General features: G+C 35.9%; 1 protein-coding gene across 2 annotated transcripts in view; it reads left to right on the top strand.

The window, feature by feature from the left end:
- Positions 1-21606, top strand: part of RBM6 (RNA binding motif protein 6) — a 91811-nt gene that overhangs the window by 27433 nt on the left and 42772 nt on the right. For both annotated transcript variants that reach the window (XM_044677292.1, XM_044677230.1), the window contains exon 5: positions 8309-8382. In XM_044677292.1, coding sequence (XP_044533227.1) covers positions 8309-8382 — 74 coding nt within the window. The remainder of the gene's footprint in view (positions 1-8308; positions 8383-21606) is intronic.

Raw genomic sequence — 21606 nt, 5'->3', positions numbered from 1 at the left:
TCTACTTTGTTTAATTGTGACCAAAACAATGATTTAGGACTTTGGAGACTTGGGTTTATTTCCTATTCGTGTCTTTGGCAGGTTTCTCCTCCATGTGTGGTAGTACTGTTTTAAAAAAATTAATCTGTGAATGGGTGTATGTTTGTCTTCAAAGGATATTAAAATGATTTAATGAAGCAACTTTGAAATTTGGGTTCTAAAGAAAAAAATTGCCCTCTTAAGTAAAAAGTACTCAGTAATTTAAACTGCTATTGGAACTGTTTCAGTGTGCTTACAGCCCAGATATAAGAAGTAGTCTAGTATCCATCCATTTGGAAAACTTAGTGAACTTTAGTGAACGTAATGATCCCTTCAGAGGGAGACTGTCATTCACCCTATCCCCCCAACCTCCATGCTTATAGCATGATACCTGACAGTTTTAATATTGGAGAGCATACATTCTGAAGTACTAAGGAAAAAAGTCTGGTGGATTCCTCCCAACCCCCCATGTATTTTGTGATTTCATAAAGTGAGAAAGTAAATAATATCTCCTGTTACAGTTCTATGTAATTTTTATGCCTATGGTGAATTTGAGTGTAGCCAAAATCAGTGATAGGTTTAACAGTATTAAAAGTATGTCTGGGGGTATTAGGAGTTTTAATGATTCTCCTTCCAACTCTAAGGTTCTGTGACCTGGACTGAGGATTGTTCATGAATTATGGAATTTCACTTCTAAACTACAAAAGCATGGCTTTTTGAGGAATGGTGGTAATATATTTTTAATGTATTAAATGACCAAGAATTGGTGATTGGGATGGAGTGGAGGAAATGTTGTTTATATGTTGAATAAGTTTGGGTTTAGAGTTTCTTGGTAATAATTGAAAGTTTAATTTTTTTGTGCCTCTAAGTCTGAAGTAAATCTTACCTAGATTATCACTATGTGGGCTAATGAAATCCTTATATCTGCTTGAGACTTTACTCTAAGTTAGCTCCCATGTGACTATGTGTTACTTAGTTGTAAATATGTTCTGTTAACTTTGTGTGTTTGAATTGTTTTGCTTGGAAAATGACAAGCAATTTCCAAAGTTATATATTCATATGAGACTAACAAGCAATTCTAGATACTAAGGGAAATTATAAGGGAAAACACAGATTAAGGTAGCATCTAAAAATAGGCCCAGGAAAAGTGCTATCTGGCATATAGATTTTAATTTCTCTTCCTCTGTTAAGAATCTTGTGTTGAGAGACATTGTTGTAAATACTGATTTATTTTTTTAAAATACACACATCCACATGTATATTTTTAACAGGATATGCTGATTACCCCAAATCCCAGAACATTGAAGGGTCTCCTCATTGATATTCATAAAAGTCAGGAAAATTGATTTAGCTGTCCATATAGGAAAACTAAATGGGTGAAAAATGCCTACTATTCAGGCAGGCAGTTGGATGTCCAGTTCATTGAATATATACTATTGTACAGTTACTGTAGAGCAGTGATTCCCAAAGTGGGCGCTACCGCCCCCTGGTGGGTGCTGCATCGATCCAGGGAATCAGTGATAGCCACACTTTTTTTGTATTACATTCTATTCTGAGTTAAATAAATAGTTTCATAATTTCCAGGGGGCTCTAAGTAATTTTTTTTTCTGGAAAGAGGGAGTGATAGGCCAAAAAAGTTTGGGAACCACTGCTGTAGAGGAATGCTGAATTGTGCCCAGAATTGGACTGAGTGGACTAGATTTCATCTGATAAATTGCATTTTCTAACAAACAATCTTGAGATTATTGCTCACATGTGTAGACCTCATATTTTAAAACAAATAATCTCCTGCTGAAGCTATCTAATTCTACATCTTGGAAATACCATTTTTCTCAAGGAATCAAAGTTGTGGTGTCCCTAAGGCAGAGAAAAGATATATGATGGGCATAAATAAATTATTGTATGTATCCCATTGATAACCTAAGTAGTATAAAGAAATAGCCTCAGAAAAGGATGTGGGCTGATCATGTAATGAAGACGGGGGAATGTTAACTGGCCAAATCAATTGTTTCACCAAGTACCCATAAAAAGTAGCAAAACCTTCAAGAAAGTCTTTAGTATATTGGGCAGCTCACCTGAGGAAGATCTTTGGAGGAATGACAAGAATTGCATAGAATTAGAAGGCATGGGTGGTGTTATTATTTGTACCAATGGAAGGAGTATCTTCATTGAAAAGATTATTACAGGTCTTCTTAGGTTTTGAAATAACCTCTTTTAAAAATATCCACTTCTCACCTTTTCTTCTGCTGAACTATTAAAATTGCTTATTTGGCTCATGGAACAGCAAATGGCATGTTTAGAATTGCAGACATTCTCTGAGCACTGATGAAATGGCTGTTGCCCTTTTGTGGGCTTTTTGATTGGAAGGTCAAGTAGGGATAGACTTTTATCTTGTAACTTAATGGAAAATTTATTATAACTTAGATTGCAAGGTGTATGGGAGAGGAGAAATAGTAACATACTAAAAGCAAGTAAATAAAGTGATGCTATCTATTGTGTGATAGAAGAATTGACAAGAAAATAAGTCAGCGATAAGGCAGTGATTTTGCCTAGGGAGGCAGAGTGGCAGTGAACAAACCTACATCACGCTATCATTTTGGCACAAATGGCAAAAGGACCACTTTGTCCATTCTGAACCAAATTAATCTTGATTATATACTCTCAGGGGCTGAGGATACTCTTGTGTTTGACAGTGTCAAATGGCATGGGTCAAACAAAATAGCTTTCCATCTTATCTGTGCTGGTTTTAGCAGCCTCAGTTCATTTGCCTCTGCAAACTTTGCTTTTCCCCCAACTCCCAGCTAGAAGTGATCTTACCCTTTTCTGAACACCCCAAATGCTTTGTGTTACTCATTTGGCACTGATCACATTCTGTCTTCTATTTGAGTACTTGTCATTTCTTCTATTATACTGAGCTTCTCGAGGGCAGGGACAGGATTTTATTGATCTTTATATCTCAAGGAGCCCAGTCCATTGTTTTGCCTATGGATGTGTGATAGATATTGAATACCATTGGTAATAATGGTATGAATGCCATCTTTGCTAAAGCAGACCCACTAACAGGTAGAACTGATCCTAGGGATTGGTCTTAGTGCAGAAGTACTTAATTTTTTTCACTTCATTTTGTAACTGGTTTGTGCTATTAGTAGATACTGTCAAGTGCAATTTTCAAACATAGTAATTAACAAGCTAGGGCAGCTGGGTAGCTCAATGGATAGAGAGTCAGGCCTGAAGAAGGGAGGTCCTGGGTTCAAATGTGGTCCCAGACACTTCCTAGCTATGTGACTCTGGGTAAGTTACTTAACCCTAAATTGCCTAGCCCTTACCACTCTTCTGCCTTCGAACCAGCACTTAGTATCAATTCTAAGATGGAAGGGAAGGGAAGGGTTTGGAAAAACAAAACAAAACAAAGTAACCTGTCAATGTCTCTTATCCCTACTCCCCACCATCATTTTTACTTTGTCAGCAAACCTTTTGTGTAGTTTGCAGGAAATAGAATTGAAAGTGATTGTAAAATGTCAGATTTGTTTTAAGGGTGTTGTCATTTATGGATTTTATATGGGCTAATTCCATCTTTCCAAAATGGCAGTTTGTTTTGAAATTGGAAAATCTCTCATTCTTCAGGTGAGTACTGCATTGAAAGTTATGATAGATGCACTCAGTAAAATTGTTTAGTGAATCAGAGGGAATTGCTTTACATTACATTCCTGAGTTGGTTGTGGTATCCTCTATCCCCTTGTGTAGGAATTCTGGTGATTTAGTGAATTCTGGTTTACTTATGTCTAAAATTCCCAACTTAAAGGGAGTGCTTTACCTTTTGGGGGGGGGTCCTAAAATTTATGAGAAATCTTTTCTATAGTTGAGAAGTAAAACTCACTGTTGGAAGTAAGGAAAATGAAACTTGAAGGATCTTTGAATCAATTAATATTTATATATTTTTATATTTATAGCATTTTAGTGTGTTTAGAGTGTTTTAGTGGTGTAGGCATCCAAGAAACCTTTCTGTTTGTTCTGCCAGAAAAAGTAGTTTTGCATTTAGAAAAGAGACTACTGCTTCCCCGCCCCCCCAACTTAAATTTATATTGTACAGAAATCCACTAAGATCCAAATCATAGATGATTAAGTGCTATTTAAATTGAATTATTTCTAGAGTACTTAGTTAAGTGATGAAATTCTCTATCAGTCAAGCAAAACTTCCCATATTTCTCTCTCTTTTTTTTTTTTAAATATCTCTTTTCTCTCTCTCAGTGGCATTAAGCCATTGTCTTGTCTTTTTAGAGGGCCACAGGCTTTTCTCAAGTCTACAGGTGTGCCACATCTGCAGATCAGATTAGAACCTGGGTTTCACCAGATTAGTGTGTGAAGTCAGCTGTGTGTCATATATATTAGCTAAACAATGCCATAGTTACATTTGTGGATGATATGGAAGAAAGATACATGAATTTGGAAGAGATTTGGACTAGGTGACAAATGAAAGACTTGATTGAAAAATCCAAGGATTGGCTTATTGTTATAAGCAACAACAACTACCATCATTTTTCTGATAATTCCACAAAGGTGGCAGTTGAATGGTTGTGTTTTGGACAGACACAAAAGGTTTTTGTGGTTTCTTTATCTGGCATAACCTCTTAAAGCATCGGCCTCATTCACTACAAATATTGCTCCTGGAAGAAGAGATCAGGTGGTAAGTGGAGGTAGGGAAGAGCTAGAACTCTTAATTTGTTTTGACATGTTTTTCTCCCTCTGCCCTGTTTTCACCTTTTCTCATGAGCAGCTTAAAGAAGTGTATGAAGCCATTCCTATGTCAGTGAGCACAACTGAAGTGGAGTGACTGGAATCGTGTACCCATTATTTCAGCTTTACAAATAAGTACCAGCCCACCAAAATGTTTTACTATCCCAGTTTTCTCAGTTTGTGAGTTGCTTTAACTATTCATCTTCCTGCCTTCTTAATGTACCACATAGATAGTACCAGACAATTTCCCCACATTTTTGGTACCAGACAGTTTCCTTCAAATTTGATTCAGTTCATTGTCTTAACAATGACCTCAATAAGGTAGACTTATATTTGGTAATAAAATTCTAAATCATAGCTTTGATATTTTGGATATAGTTTCAGTCAGATATCTCAGTTTTAGGGGAAATTGTTACATTGAATACTTAATTAAGCCCCCAAATCTCAGTCTAGGACACTTTTTCCTTCTTTAGAGTGATCATTTGGGTCTCTAGATAGTTAATATGCTAACTTTTGTGCTTGTGTTTTCAGATTTCTATGGCTTCTAGACCTTTATAGTTCTAGACTTTTTAGGATAATTCTTATCAGCAACCAATATACACACGGAAATCTATAATTTCTGTCTGGAGAGAAGCTGCTAATTTACACACAGATGCTTGAATGAAAGGGCTAAAGCCCTGATGGTATGGAATGGAAGAATTATTGTGGCAAAATGCCTTTTTTCCTTCAAACATCTTTTCATCTGTGGTCAGACTTGCTAGAATCTTGTGGTAATCCCCTCTAGTTTAGAATATGGTATAATATTAGATTATATATATATATATATATATATATATAAGATACTTTTCTTTGAACAATAATAGATGCCAAGAGGTAACATAGAGTATTCTCAAGTGCTCTAAACACTACTTGCAATTTTCACTTCTCATTGATTTTGTAGGTCCCTAGTGTAATGTGAATATTTTGTGACCCTCTAAGATCCTCACACAGTAGTCCCTCTCCTGGCCCCAATTCATTCCTCTCTTTTTAGAGTCTGCAAGTTCTGGGTTTTTGCAACTTGTGCTCATAAATTCCTCATAGGTTTCATATTACAGACTTAGAGCAGTATAATTACCTTTGTGTTTATATGTCTTTGGGACACTATAGGCAGCAAAAGAATGAATGAGATCAAATCTCCCCATTAAATGGCCAGCTGTTTGTGACTACTGACACATAATGAGGTGTTTGTAATGGGTATTTGGTGATGGAGAGGACTAAGTAGCTTTTTTACCATCGTACCTGGTTTTCTTTAGAGGAATTTAAAGCCCTTTTTAAAGTTATTAATCTGCCAAAAGTATTTACTTATTGTTGCACTGTGCTAGTGTATGTAGTTCCATCTCTGGTGTACAAATATAAAATATTTTGAGTGCACCTTGAATTTTATCTTTCTCTAGTGGATTGGTGAAAAGAATTCTGAATTTGGTGTCATGGTACCTTGATTGAAATACTAGGTCTGTCACTTAGCTTTGTGAACTTAGGCAAAACTTAATCTTGATGGGCTTCAGTTTCCTCTAAGAGGTTATTAAGACCTTCTAGCTCCAAGTCCTACAATCAAGAATCTGAGTGGAGTTGGTGGCTAAAAGGTTCTTTTTGTGGTACACAAAATCCATCTTTAGGGGTGATAGAAATTGTGATTTCTATATATCCTCATTTGTTAGTGCAACTTGGATATTTCTTAATGAATCTACATTACTCATAAGTACTGATATCAAGACTTTGTTGAAATAGGAAGGTGGCTCAGTGGATAGAGGGCCAGGTCTGGAGTTGGGAGGACCTAGGTTCAAATATAACCTTAGATAACTGCCTAGCTGTATGACCTTGAGCAAGTCACTTAACCCTGTGCTTGCCTAGCCCTTGCCCTTGTCTTAGATTTGTTGCTAAGACAGAAAGCAATTTAAAAAAAAAGTCTTTATTACAGTTAATGTGTTAACTCCAGCATGACAGAACTGGATATCACTCCCTTAGGAATTTCCAGTTCTGATAGAAAGATAATTCATCTCAGACTGCAGAGCTCTTCCTTCTTCAGACATCATCTGCACATACACATGGACCCTCACACATAGAGTACACATACATACACATGCACAGTACACTCACATGTACTCTCTTCACTGAAGACTATGCCTTAATTGCAGTTGCTCCAATGCTATGCTTGGAAGAAAGTGGTGGTCAGTCATGACATAGCTTCTTTCCCCTTGTAGTCTGCTACTCAGCTTCTGTCACTGTTCCCTGCTTCAACCTTATTTTTTTCTATTTTAAGTTAGTTTACCCTTTTTTTAGCCAGTGGTATCTTAGTTTAGTGTTGTCAAACTCCTACCACATTAACATTTTATCCTCATGAGTTCCCATAACATTTCTTTCTCCTTGAATCTTAATTCTCATCTAAATTACATCTTCCCTATGTGTTCCAGCTGTATAATGTTGTGTCTAGCTTTGTGTTGTCCGTATCCTTTGCTGTAGTTGAGGAAGCGTGGAACACGATCAGTTTGCAATATGACATGGTTCCGCAGAGCTTATATAATCACATATCTCTTCCTGCTCCTCTGAACATCAATTCTTCTATCTATAAAATGGAGGTAATACTTGAATTACTTATCTCACAATTTGTTGGAAAGATAAAATGAGAGAAAGAATGTAAAATGTGAAAGACTTTGTATCTCAATATCATATACATGTCAGCAGTTGGAATAATTTGGTAGTACCAGAGAAAATCTGAAACAAGTTAAGATGATATAATCTATACTTTATCAAGGAATTCAAGAGAATAGGTAGGCCCCTCTAGCTTGTAAATAACACCTTGCTCAGATGACTGGCAAGAGAGGTTATAAATGTGTTTTGTGCTTCTTATGTGCATTTCACATTTTGAAAACTAGCTCACCAACGTATCTCACAAGCCCCTTTCTTCTTCCTTTGTGTATAAGAATGACATTGGACTTTAAAAAATGATACAAGAGAGGTCTGAAGTAGCCTCTGCCAAGCAGAAGTCTTCTGAGGCTTTAGGGGAAAAAATAGCTGTCCTATTATATGTCTATACTTTCGTTCTCTGCAAAGGTGGTCTTTTCCTTGGGAAATGTGTGTGACCCTGCCAGTTCTACCTTGGGATGTTCCCTCTTCTCCATAGACAGTCAATCTTTTCCACATACCTTCCTCCTGCTGACTTTTTTTTCCCTAGGGCACTCAGCTTGTTCTTAAATGTTGCCGTTTCCTGTCTGAACTGATCTTTGTGAGATTACACATTCTAAGGCATTCTCAGCAGGTCCTCATTCTGAAGGGGAGAGCAAAGGAACTTTATATTTAAGAGATAGTAAAGGCAATCTGGAATGAAATCTGAATTGAGAATCTAGATTTTCCTCAATGCTATTTACTATTGTGGGATTGGATTCTGTATTGGGGAGGAGAGAAAGAGGCACTAGGAGGGTTATTGCCTGGAGGGGTCAGAAAATGGGGGATTTGTGTGTCTTTTGTGTTTTGCAAGGCACTAACATGACTCCCGTCTGTATTTAAATGCTGTCCCCAGGTTACGACTATGGCTATGTCTGCGTGGAGTTTTCACTCTTGGAAGAGGCCATCGGATGCATGGAAGCCAACCAGGTTGCTTTATACTTCGGTCGAATGCTGCTGGAAGGATTTTTTTTTTTTTTTTGTGGGGAGGGAGGGAAATCCAAATGATTTTGTTTTGGAAAGGTGCATAAGAAGATCTGTCCTTGGAGCAAACCACGTGTCAGCTAAAATGCTGCCATTAGAAGAAAATTGGAGAGGTTGGGAAGGCTATTTCTCTTAAGAGCTAATGGGTACTGAGTTGTGCATTCTTTAAACTAGTGCCCAGTAGCAATGATAGATTCCAAGGATAGTGACTGGAAAAAAATTATTAGTTTAGAGAAAGAGATAACCCTTTGGGGTATATGCCTACAATGGGGTCCTGTTTGGAAAAAAACTCTTATAGTGGGAAGTAATCCTTGGATTGTTCTGTGACCTATTCATGTGCAAGGATTTTAGGTAAATACACACACACACGGATCTATAGCAAAGGCGATGTAGCTCTAATTGCATGCAGATCCTGCATGCATGCACCCCTTTCACCCCTTTCCATTTCATCTGGGTATGAGGGGGGAGTGGATTTTTTGTGTCCATGTCTCTTGCATTCATTATTGTTTCTGCCAATTGGAGTTGCATACCAGAAGGCTTTACTGCCTACTGTCTGACCTGGTGAATCTGAATCTGTACTTGACTTTTGTGCTAGAATGGTCTTATTTGTAAAACCCCAGTTGCCATCTAGAAACTCACTAAGCATTTCATTGAAACTATGTCTTGGACTCTGTATTGGTGAGATAATGCCCAGTGAAAGTGATGGGAATTTTATTCCCAGTTTGTTTGTTTTCACTGTTTTTATCTTGAGAAAATCAGTTTCCTTTTTCTGCCTCCATTTCCTCTTTTAAAATGGAAAAAATAACTCAACTTAGTTATCTGTAGTTAGGCTAAAAATACCTCTCTCATATAACAGTTTCATAGCAATATAGTGGTAGTGAACAAAGTAGTAACCTGAAGGAGAACTTTTTTAGGTTCTTAAAATATTTAGGATAATTAGTAAAATCTGTTTAAATTCTTAACTAATCTACACACTCATGGCATTTAGGAGTGATTCAAATTCTTTCAATTCTAGGCAACTAAGTGGCTTGAAGATGGAAGGTTCTGGATTCAAATGTGGCCTCAGACATTTCCTAGCCATGTGACCCAGGGCAAGTCACTTAATAACCCTAATTGCCTAGCCCTTACAGTTCTTCTGCTTTGGAACTTATATTCAATATTTATTCTCAGACAGAAATCAAGTCTCAAGCTTGTTCAAATTAACATAGTTTGTTAAATTTTTCTTTTTCCCTCTGTGACAGCATTGTAGTTGCCTAACAGGAAATGAGACTTTGATATGTTTGAGAAAATCATTTAGATTATTAAGGAGAAAGGAATGCTATAGATAAACTTTTTTGGCCTACCGCCCCCTTTCCAGAAAAAATATTACTTAGCGCCCCCTTACAGCTATTCACCGCCCCCAAATGCACCTGTGGCCATCACCGCCCCCCTGGATCGCTGCAGCACCCACCAGGGGGTGGTGGCGCCCACTTTGGGAATCACTGCTTTAGATAAAGACACAGAAATTATTAATATAGTAGTAACCACCAGGGCCACAGCTGTAATTGGCATAAGACCATGTCTCATCCACTTTGTAGGTTGTTACCATTTTGACAGCTCTAATGGGAAACTTTGTTATTCAAAATCTTGTACTCATTGGTCCTAGTTGTGCTATCTAGAGCTAAGCAGAATAAATGTAATCACAATTCCCTATGACAGGTATCTGTTTTAAATCTGGCTGTTGCCACCTCCCTGAGGTAACTCTATTAAAGTTGCTAATAGATCAATCCGTTGGTTCAACTTTGTTTTTGTATGTTGTTACAAGGAGAGGTAAAAATCTAAAGACTCCTTGTATATCCCACTGACAGAAAAGAGCAAATCAGTTTTTAGAACTTTTTTTTCAGTCATAGAAACTAATTAATAATTCATTGATCTTCGTGAATAGTCTACTTGCACATGATCCTATGCTGGACTCTATATAAGTTATCAGGTAGGTAGGGCTACTTTTATACCATCTTATTGATGAAGACAGAGTTTTAGAGAAGTTAAATCACTTGTCAAAGGTCACAGCTACTAATCGTTGGAGCTAGGCTTTTGAGTCCAGCTCTTGAGTCCAAATCTGGCATGCTTTTTGTTCCTCTTGCCTCTCAGGGTAAAGAAGTGAAATAAACACATTCCTTACCTACTGAGAATTTATGTTCTATAATAGTCAGAGTCAGCAGTTCACATTATGTGTGATTCATGAGCCCTGGAAGATTTCCTCTTATACATTTATAATTTTGTTTAAATGCTCAGAACAATAGTAGTTAAAACCTTTATTGGGCTTGTTCCCTCAGCAGAGCTTACACTTAAGGAATTATTATTATAACAGTACTATGCTTTCTAATTCTTAATTTGCATTGGACTAGTGACCAACAGATTTTTGCTAAAAGACTGAAGATGCCTTATTTAGTGATCCTAATATTTGAAAATAGTTATTTGTGTCCTTTTTTTTAGATAATTTAACTGTTACTTCTTAAGTCCCTTTCTTGTTGGCATTCAATATTAATATTGCCCAATCTTCCCTTATGTTTCTCACACATTGTAAAAAATAATTTTTCCTGAAATTAGAATTTACCTATGGCAATAAAACCCTCCATTTAAGGTGGAGCTCACTAGGGAGGAAAATTAATCCTTCAATGGGATTAAACTGTTCCTTTAAGTCTTATGATGTAATTCGTTTTTACTCCTTGAATGAATCCAAATTGGCATCTTTTAAAAAATATTATTGGAGATAATTATGCTAGACCACTATATGGAGATGCCATAGAGAAATCTAAGAATTAGTGGAGAAGGCATGTGAGTGTTGACACTGGATTTGGAGTTGAGGGATCTTCAGCTCTTCTCTAGATTAGCTGTGTGACTTTAGGCAAGTCCCTTAACCTTTCTGGGATTCAGTTTCCCTCTCTGCAAAATGAAGGGACCAGGTGATCTGAAGCTCTGGAGCCTATAGCCAAGGCTGAGAACAAGTAAAGATGGAGATGTTCTGAGAGAAAGCTTCCCTGACCACTGCCCCAAAGTCTGAACCCTCAGGATAAAACATTATAGATTTCTTTTGCTCCTCATTGCTAAGCTGAGGCCCTTTGTTTTCTTAACACAGTTAAACAGTTGCAGCTCCTCAACTTTCCCCCTTACTCCCATTTCTTTCTCTAGATAAAATCTATTGATGGCCAGATTCAGAATCACCAGGATCTGCTGTATGCCTCTGAACATAGAGCATGTGTGTGTGTATGTGTTTGAATTGGAGGAGATATAATTTCAATGTGTCTAGTTAAGAAAGTTTCTATTTTGTTTTGCAATTCCTTGATGGGCAAGAAGTTTTCTTTCATGTTTCATCTACCAGTTGTAGCAGATAGAAGTGAATGTTTTTCTTATTAGGCATTGTCAAATGGTGAGTTGTTGGTGTGCAGGGGGGCTTCTGTAGAGCGTTCTGAGAGCTCACCTTAGAGTTCCTTTAGTATCTTTCTCAGCACTGAATTTATTCTTCTGAAAGCAGAGCTGGTGCCAGCTTTCCTCATTTTGGAGATACTGGATTGCCAGAGAAACATTAGTCAGAAAGGTTTCCATGTTGGGAGCTTTGCAGGTTTTCATACCTAGTCTCTGTAGAAGGAAGTTAGTTGGCAAGCATTTCTCAGGACAGTCACAGATCTCTCCTCCCCTACCCTTGGGGGCTACTGCATTTGGGTACTTGTTTCAGTGGTAGTAGTGACTAGTATCCTTGGCTTTTCCTGTTTGTGTCACTAGGAATTAGGGCTGAAGATAGTATTTTTTGCTCTCTGTTGTGTTGTATTAGACTTGTACTTCTGACTAGAGAAGGAAACAAGAAACATGCTGATAGAATTTTGATCTGAGTACTATAATCTTCCGCCAAATTTGGTTAATAAGATGCCTTATGATCTCCTGCTTTTTAAAATGCATGGATAGGCAAAGAGGAATTTATTTTGGATTAACTTCATTATTTATTCTGTAGATTTGTTGTAGGCCTCCATGTTATCATTGATTGATTCTAAATACTGGCACTGAAATAACCATTTAATGAATTCTGAATGCTGATACCAGAATACTGATTCTGATTGTGGCTCAATGGATGTTAGAAATGACTGTCTAAAGAATAACTGAGGAAAAAAAATCATGTCTGAAATAGATTCTCGCCATTAACTGGTTTAGTGGAATTAGAGTTGTTAAGCAAGGGTAGCTTGACTACATGAAAGAACCATCTAGGCTTTAGTAGCACCTATTGACTAGAGAGAACTAAAACATAGCAGAAGTGCTAACTTCATCATTGTGTTTTTCTAGTGTGGGAAAATATGACTGGATAATTTAGTGAGTTTTTTGAAGCAGGCTTTTTGCAGCCAGCACAGTCGAGAGAGATAGGTTTTTTAAAATGCTTAACTATTCTAGCATGTTTGTGAAAATATTAGAATCCTGCAGCCATTTGGCAGAGATCCAAGTTAGGTATTTGTTTGTTGTTTATATCGGGCCTGTTTATATCTGTAGAACTGGGGACCCACTCCTTTCCATTCCCCAAACTAAAGCAGGTGGAACCTATTGGGACCAAAGGTTCATTGGGAGCTCCTGATCAAGTTGGTGGAAATTCCATAATACTTCACCTTCAGGGTAAGATTGCTTACGAGGATCACATCAGTACTTCTAGTGAGGGTGACAAAGGAGGTTATTTATAAATATAGGAGGTTTTAATATTGCCTCAATTACTCTTGCATAAGATTTGTAATAAGAAAGCCCCACAGACTCAGCACCTAGCAAGAGAATCACTTCTCTAACTTAAAAAAGGAAGTCATATTATCCTTTCTGAGGTTAGTACAAATTCTCCTATTCCAGATAGGTTTTCTATTTTTTTTTTTATCCATTTCAGAGGTAGATACTGGAAAGTAAAAGAAATAAGCTGAAAAGAGGAATATTAAAGACTCCATTGGGCAGGAAAGTAAGGTGTCTAGGAAAGTAAATGTTTTTTTTTTTCCTTTTTTAAATCTAACATCTATCTACAGAACCAAATTTTCTGCTTCCAGGCCACTTCTTGAATGTTGAGTTCTGCAGCTCTGATCTGGATTGGAGTCAGTTCAGTGTATCTTTGCATCTTGTGGGAAATGTGGCTGTAAAATTTCTTAGCCAGAGGACTTGTATCACTGAAAAGCATCTGGTGATGGTTGAACTTCTAAGAAAAGTACCAAGGAGAACTTACTACTATATCCAGTTTGGCCTCAATGAGAAATAAAAAGTTCCGAGATGTAAAACTTGAATTATCAAAGGAATGCTTCTGGATTAAACTATTTTTTCATTTCCCTCATTCTTGAAATCTAGGGTTTATAAAAACAATTTCTGCTATGTCATCTCATAATTATTTGTTGTATCTTATCAAACACAGATACCACACATTTCCATATAGAATGAATAATGATGATGATGATGATGATGATGATGGTAATAGCTAGCACTTTTTTTGCAAAGTGCTTTATGTGTGTAAATTGATCCTTATAATAACCTTTTGAGGTAAGTGCTATTGTTATCCTCATTTTACAGATGAGGAAACTGAGTCTTAGATTAAGTAATTTGATCAGAGTCATACAGCTAGTGTCTGAGATACAACTTGAACTCTTTGAACTCAGGTTGTTTTGACTTCAAGTGTAGCACTCTTATCCCTTCGGCCACCGAACTGCCTAAGTGAAGAAATTTGATTCTTAATTTGCACTAAATTGAAATATCTTTTAGCCAAATTTGTGCATATTTTTTTTTAAAGTTCTGTGACTAGGTAGTGTAGCCAGACTCTTATCTCAGATTTCCTTTTTGACTGGCTCAGAAAGGACTGGGTTGCATATTACCTTACTTAATATAAAATTATGGTTCTAAGGAGCCCTGTGTCCTACTGCATTCCATGAGTTTTATTAGGGATTTTAATGCAGATGGGATTTTTGGTTGGGACTTTGAGCTACAGATAGGGCAGGTAGATTCCTTTTCTAATTAGTTCATTTAATCAGTCTGTTTCCTAACTCAGCATTCTACTACACTGTTGTGAAGTACCTTGTAACAACACATGGAGAAGTAAAGTATTAATCCAACCTCAGACACTTAGTGACCTAGGCAACTCTGGGTAAGTTGCCTAATTTCTCCCAGCCTCAATTTCTTTATTGTAAAATGGAGATAATAGTAGCATCTACTTTCCACAGCTGTTAAAAGATAAATGAGATCATAATTGTAAAGTGCTTTTCAATTCCTAGTGCACTATATAAATACTAGTTAAAGTAATTATCATAATATTAGATTCTGAGTTCCTTTGTCATGCCAACTCATGTTTTTTTGTCAAATTACTCATCAGTTCAGTCAGTAGATATTTATTAAGAACTCACTGTGTGTAGAGCATTGTTCTGGGGAAGATAATTATTTACGTGCTGAGATTCATAATGATTTAGGAAGAAACAAGATGCTTGGGGCCATGGTTCTGGCCCTTAACTATAACCATATCTTAGAATTGCCCAGTTCTCTAAAATTTGTATTGAAAAAAGCATCTGCTCTGAAATAGGAGTGTCAACACTGTCTAGAGAGTTGGTGCTACAGTGGTCAGAGGAAACTTTGAGAGGAAAGGGGCCAATGCAGTTTCTGGACTTCCTTTTAATTGTGAAGAATCTTCTTCTTTCCGACAGTATGCAAGATACTGTACAACATCTATGGCCTTTATCTCTCTTGGTTTGCCCTGGAAGCTGCAACCACTATTGTGTAATGTTGGTCATAGCCACTGTTTCTCTAGAACTGGTAGGTTCCTTAGCAGGCATTTAGGACATGTCTCTTTATTGAGATGTTGAAGGTGATGTCCAGAGAAGCTCGAGGCCAAACAGATAGGAAATGCATGCAGGGTTTTGAACTAACTTTCTGACTCTTAGTCAAGTATTCTTTGTGATTATCTATCTTCACTTATTTTATGAGTGAATTAGGCCTTTATTTAGAATCACTTCAGGATCCAGAATCCCTTCCTTATTAAAGTTTTTAATGGCAGAGAAATTATTTGATCTTCAGGGTTATTTGTTTCCAGTTCCACATGAATTTGGACTTCTCCAGAATGAAGCAGTATAAATATTGCATGTGCACATAAATGATTATATTAATGAGTTTATGCCATATTTTCTACCAAGCAAAATTTCAGGTTGTGTAATAAAAAGGTTTTATTTCTTAAGGTAATAGGGAGCTGATGTAAGAGTGGATGTGGAACATAGGAGGTCTGTTGATGCATTTCAAAGCTGGAGATTCAACTAAAGCAGTATTTTTAATTTTTAAATTTCTCAACAGTTTCTCTGATGGTAAATGCTGATGTTCAGTAGAGTCCTCTCAAGTTAAGAAACTAAGGCAGATTAGAAGTTAAGCATCTAGCTCAAGGTTATTGATAACATAGTTGGAAAATAGGACCTTTTGGCTACATGATTTTAAATATTCAAACTTCACCTGCAAAGTCTTCTGTATTTACTTTGGAATAAATGAAACAGTTGTCCTTACAGAGTAACTGAGGAAGTGTCCCTGTGAAGAATTGTTGTGCCCTAGTGCTTTCATCTTGCCAATTTCCTGTGAGATCCAAAGACAAAGCTTCTTGAAGGTAAACATCTCTTTTTAGGGAATGTAGTATTCAGAGTCAAAGATTTCTACTTCAATGTTTTAGCCTTTTATGATGTCACAGTTTAATTAAATTTCCAATTGTTGTCTCTGTTAACTAAGCTATGAGTTCCTAGAATATGGTATTAAAGTTATTTGGTCAGCAGATTTGCTTATTTTTGAGTACTTAATTTCCTCCCATAGTTGTGTGATTTGTAGAAAAGGAGATTGAATGTCTTTGCTTCTTGGCTATTTTTTTTTTCCTTCTGGATTACATGTAGTAAGATACTGTCCAATTGCTTCAGGATTCTAATTTATACTTTGTGAGGAACTTTTCGTTGTAAAGTTAACCTTTGAGGACAAAAAGAAAAGAATAGGAATGTGAAGAGTCACCTTTGGAGTAATATTTGAAATAAGAACGCCATTGAGAAAGCATTTAGCTGTTTCTTCTTAGCACATTGAAGTCTGCTCATTTATGACACCTCACAGAAGGAAATTTTAATGATGGTTTTCAGGCCTCAGATGAAGCATTTGAAGTCTCAAGTGAAGTATCTTGCCTACTTGCAGAGTACTTGATAACTATATAGTTTATGCTGGACTAAAAGTAGAGAGCCTAAAGTAAAAAAAAAAATTCTTTTTGTTCCACCAAAGTGGACTTCTTTGTGTTAGTTTGGCTTGTTTCAGCTTTTATCTAAGGAAGCATAATACTATAAATACCAAAATGAGCCTCATTTTAACACCATTTCACTTTTAAGATGGATCTCTGACACTCATCTCAAGGATAGCTTTTTAAATAAGGATCCATTCTGTTTATACCAGAGGCAGTTAGGTGGCGCAGTGGGTAAGTGCTGGCTCTGGAATCAGGAATATATGAATTTATATTTAGCCTTAGACATTAGCTATGTGACTCTGCTAAGTCTCTTAACCACTGTTTGCCTTAGTTTCCTCATCTATAAAATGGAATAATAATAGCACTCACTTTACAGGATTGTTGTTGGGATCAAATGAGATAATATTTGTAAAGCACTTTGCAAACCTTATTAAAGTACTTTAGAAATATTAGTCTAATCACCACATTCTATAAATAAATTCTATTAGTTGAGGGAGAGGCCAGCTTCTTAAAATTCAATTCAAAAACCGATTCAGCAAATATTTTTAAGTGCTTACTGTGTGCAGAAGTCATGGTCCCTGTTTTCATGCTGCTTACAGTCTGATAGGATATATAAACCAATGACATCATCCATACTTTGAAAAATCCATAAACTCATCATTGTGAATACTGTCTTCAGAAGCATAGATTGCACTAAGTGTGACCTTTAATTAACCATGAGAGAAGAGTCCCTAGGACACTAAAGTTATTGCTGGGAAAGTTACTGGCGAGGAATTTACCTGCTATGTGGGTAAAAGAGAGAAAATACCATCTAGTCACGTTTTCATTTAGCTAATTATTTTTGCTAACTAGTTTCTGTGCTGCAGAGTAAAGAAAGTGCTATCAAAATATAAATGTGTGACAAATTTTAAAACCCAAAGCTTTAAAAATGATCCTTTTTCTTTTGTATTTCAATAATTTTTGTGCTTTGGAACATAACTCTGTGATTCTGGTAGAACATCCATATTTTTTCATTCTGTGTGATTCTTCTGTATGTTTTTTATAAAACCTTCACAGAGTCTCTAATAGCCTGGAAATCCTTCATTTACTTCTTTTAATATTTTGTCAATATCAGTGTATCACAGAGACTGTCCATTTGTTATCTCTTAGACTTAACATCATCCTAACACCTTTTCACAGTAACTGTGATGAAATTTTTCATGCTACCAGTGCCTAGTCTGTCATTGGCAATACATTACAACCCACGTACACACCCCATGTGTTTCTGATGCCTTTTGGGTCACTTGGTATTTTGATTCTTCTCAGATTGTGTTTTATGGTTTGTAGCTATATAGCATCACTATTAGTGAACAAAGCTATTACAAAGGTTGGAGTTTATGTGAGGAGGTTACAAAACGTAATTAAACATTATAGAAGAGGTACAAACAAATTACGTAAAGTGTAAGGTTTCTTACTGACTTGAGTCAGAGGAGGTGACATTTGAGTTGATATTTCGTTGCAACTAAAAATGACAACAAAAATAATAATATCTGGCACTTAAATAGCACTTTAAAGTTTTCAAAGCACTTTACATAGATTAACTCACTTGATCCTTACAACAACTTTGTGAGAGGTAGGTACTATTATTATTCTCATTTTACAGACAAGGAACTTGAAACAAATAGAGAAGTTAAATGATGTGCCCAAGGTCACACAGCTGGTATATGAGGCAGGATATGAACTGAAGTTTTTCTAATTCCAGCACTCTGTATTCTGCACCACTTAGCTGCCTTGATAAATAGATAAATAAATAAATAAAATTCAACAAAAGAGGAACTCACTAGGACAGGGTAAGAGTATTCTAGACACAGGTAATAATGAACAAAGGCCCCAGGGGGAAGGGGAGATAATATGGCCTGTATTTGGGGCATAAATATATATATGTATATGTATATATAAGCAGTATATCTATTGACATCAGTATGAAGGGCTATTTAAAAGAGGGAAAAGGGTAGATACATTTGGATATCTGTTAGGCTATTACAATGGTATAGATTAGTGTTAGTGAAGGCCCATAAAATGGGCATAGAGAAGAAATGAATGAATGTAAGCAATATTATACAGGGTAGACTCAATAAGATTTGGGAACTAAATGAATGTTAAAGGTGAGGGAAAGGGAATGGTTAAAGATTACACCAAGGTTTTAAATATGGAGATTGAGTGAATGGCTGTGTCATTGATAGAAAAATTGTGAAATCAGGAGGAGCAGATAACTTGTTTTTAGACTTTTATGTATACTAGTAATTATTGGATTCTTATTTCATTCAGTAGACATGTTTTCATTTAGTTCTTTGCATTGTTCCTTGGTATTGCTGAGCAGAGATAACAGGCTTTACTTTCAAGGATCTTATATCTAGCCATCTCTAATGTGTGATTTAAGAAGGAAAAAAAACACAAAAAACTTAAAGAATCTTAAGTTCAAAACTATCTCATGAGTTGCCCTTAGTAAATCTGTATTGTCACTTCTGAAAATATATTATTAGCTGAGAATTTACAAATAACACTTCAGTCCTCATGAACCTATTCTCATCTTAACCTAAATAAACTTAGGGCAGATCTGATTTCCAAAATGATGGCATTTCCGTCTGCCTAATGCTCTTCCAGAGGCTTTAAAACGAATGTTTTCTAAGTTGGACTTGACCCCATTTTTAATAAAACTTGAAGAGTATGTATGAAATGAAGGCCTTTAGTGTTGTTCAGTGTTGTTAATTTTAAGTGGTAGACCACTGACCATTTAGTTTTTCCCATATCTGGTTCTGGTTTGGTTTATTTTCTTGGTTCTAAGACTTTAAAACTTGCAACATAGATCTGAATCTGTGAATGACTCCAATGTTTGATCCATGTATCTTGACATAACTTGACATTAAAGATCTGAAGCTAAATATATCCCCAGTTGTGGATATCTTTACTCTTCCTTTTCATACTGTCTAAAATTGGGGTTTTTATAGATTTAATAAATAAGAACTTGGGTAGATTGTCCTAGAAAATCCCAGATTGTTATAAAAAGCACTGAACATAAAATCAGGAGAGACTTTTGGCTTGAGTCTGGCCTCCTAGAACTTATAGATTCAAAATTTTCACCTATATAAAGTAATTAGAGTGTGTATTTGAGTAGTAATAATTATGGTGATAGTTTAGAGAAGGAAGAAATCAGTGAGACCTGGAGCTGCAGTTTGGAGAAGCTTTTTAGAGGAGGTGGCACTTGAAGAAGTTTTATAAAGAGAAAGGAAGAAAAGCATTTCTGATTGGGGGAATGGCATGAGCAGAGCCATAGAGGTGGGAAGAAGTTTGATATTTATTTCGTGGGAATAACAAGTACATTTTTTTTAACCCTTACCTTCTGTCTTAGAATTGATATTGAGTATTGGTTCTAAGGCAGAAGAATAGTAAGGACTAAGCATTGGGGTTAAGTGACTTACTCAGGGTCATAACTAGGAAGCATCTGAAGTACATCTTCTTGAATGGAAGTGTAGAATGTCAGGTAGAGATAGATTTCAAGGACCTGATGGTTTTAGCAATAGAGATCTCTTAAATTGCATGGGATGAATTAGAGGAAAGGAAGACTGTAACCTCTGTGAAGTTACTTCAGAAAAATGAGATGACTAACAATTGGATTGTATCAGTGACTTCAGTAACAGGAATAAAAAGGTAAAAGGATTGACTGTTGCTATAGAATTTGTCTTAAATATCTAATTCTTATACTAATTTGAACTACATGTTTTTCAGACCAGTGTTCATAAATTTTTTTTTTATGGCTCTGACTTTTGCTAGCAGTGAAAATATGTTCCATGCTAAGACTTAAACAATTGAAGACTCATTTATCATTCTTGGTTAGGCTATGACAATGTAAGAAATACTTTGGAAGTCTAAATCTAATCTGAATTAATTTACAAATTTGTGCTTTAGTAGTTGAACAACCAAGGAGTTATTTTGTGTAATAACTCAACAAAATAAAATCATTTGGAGGAACAAATAATGTAGAATTTCAAGGGAAATAATAGAAAAAAAGGAGGAATAAAGAGGGCGACCTAGTGGTATTATATCTTAAATTATGGTGTAAAATAACAATAATTGAAACTGCTTTATACTGATTAAAATAGAAGAGTAGATAAATTGAGCAAGGTCTAAAACCAGTCAAAATACAGTACCCCAGTTACTAATTAACACTATTTAACAAAAACTACTGAGAAAGCAGAAATTGCACTTATTGTAGCACATTAATAACATCTACCACAATAAGCCCCAAATAAGTATGGGATCTAAATATTATAAAAGTCACATAATTAAAAAAATTAGAAGAGAATGAAAGGCTATAACTTTCTGTGACTTATGATTAGAGGGAGTAACCAAGAAAGGAAAAGAAATGATCATAAAAGATAAAGTAGGCAACTTAATGATAAAATTTAAAAACTTTTGCACAGATGAAATTAATAAGCCAATGATAAGCCATATTGTCAATGACAAAAAACCTTCACAGCAAGAATATCTAAAAAAGGTTTTATCTCTAAGAATTTAGGAAATTGATAGAATCACATAAGAATAGGACAAAGACCCCAATAGATAAGCAAAAGATACAAACAGGTATTTTTAAAAGGACAATACTTATTTTAAAAGAATACTCTCAATCTCTAATAATAAGAAAAATGTAAATTAAAACGTTGAGATTTCATCTCACCTCTCCCCATCCCCCTATTGACTTGACAAAGATGACAAAAAGACTTAAAATGGAGGGACTATGGGAAGACTGACATAATGCACTGTTGGTGGTGCTATAAGTTGGTCAAGTCATTCTGGAAACAATTTGATATTGTATTACAAGAGTCACTGAATTGTTCATATCTCTTGGCCTAGAGATTTACTGCTAGGTATGAAACCCAGAAACATCAGAGACAAGGAAAGGTTCTGTATGG

This window comes from Gracilinanus agilis, chromosome 1 (assembly GCF_016433145.1).
Source record: "Gracilinanus agilis isolate LMUSP501 chromosome 1, AgileGrace, whole genome shotgun sequence".
Taxonomy (NCBI): Eukaryota; Metazoa; Chordata; class Mammalia; order Didelphimorphia; family Didelphidae; genus Gracilinanus; species Gracilinanus agilis.
The sequence above is the reverse complement of the archived record's forward strand: the minus strand, read 5'-3'. Positions and strand labels throughout refer to the sequence as shown.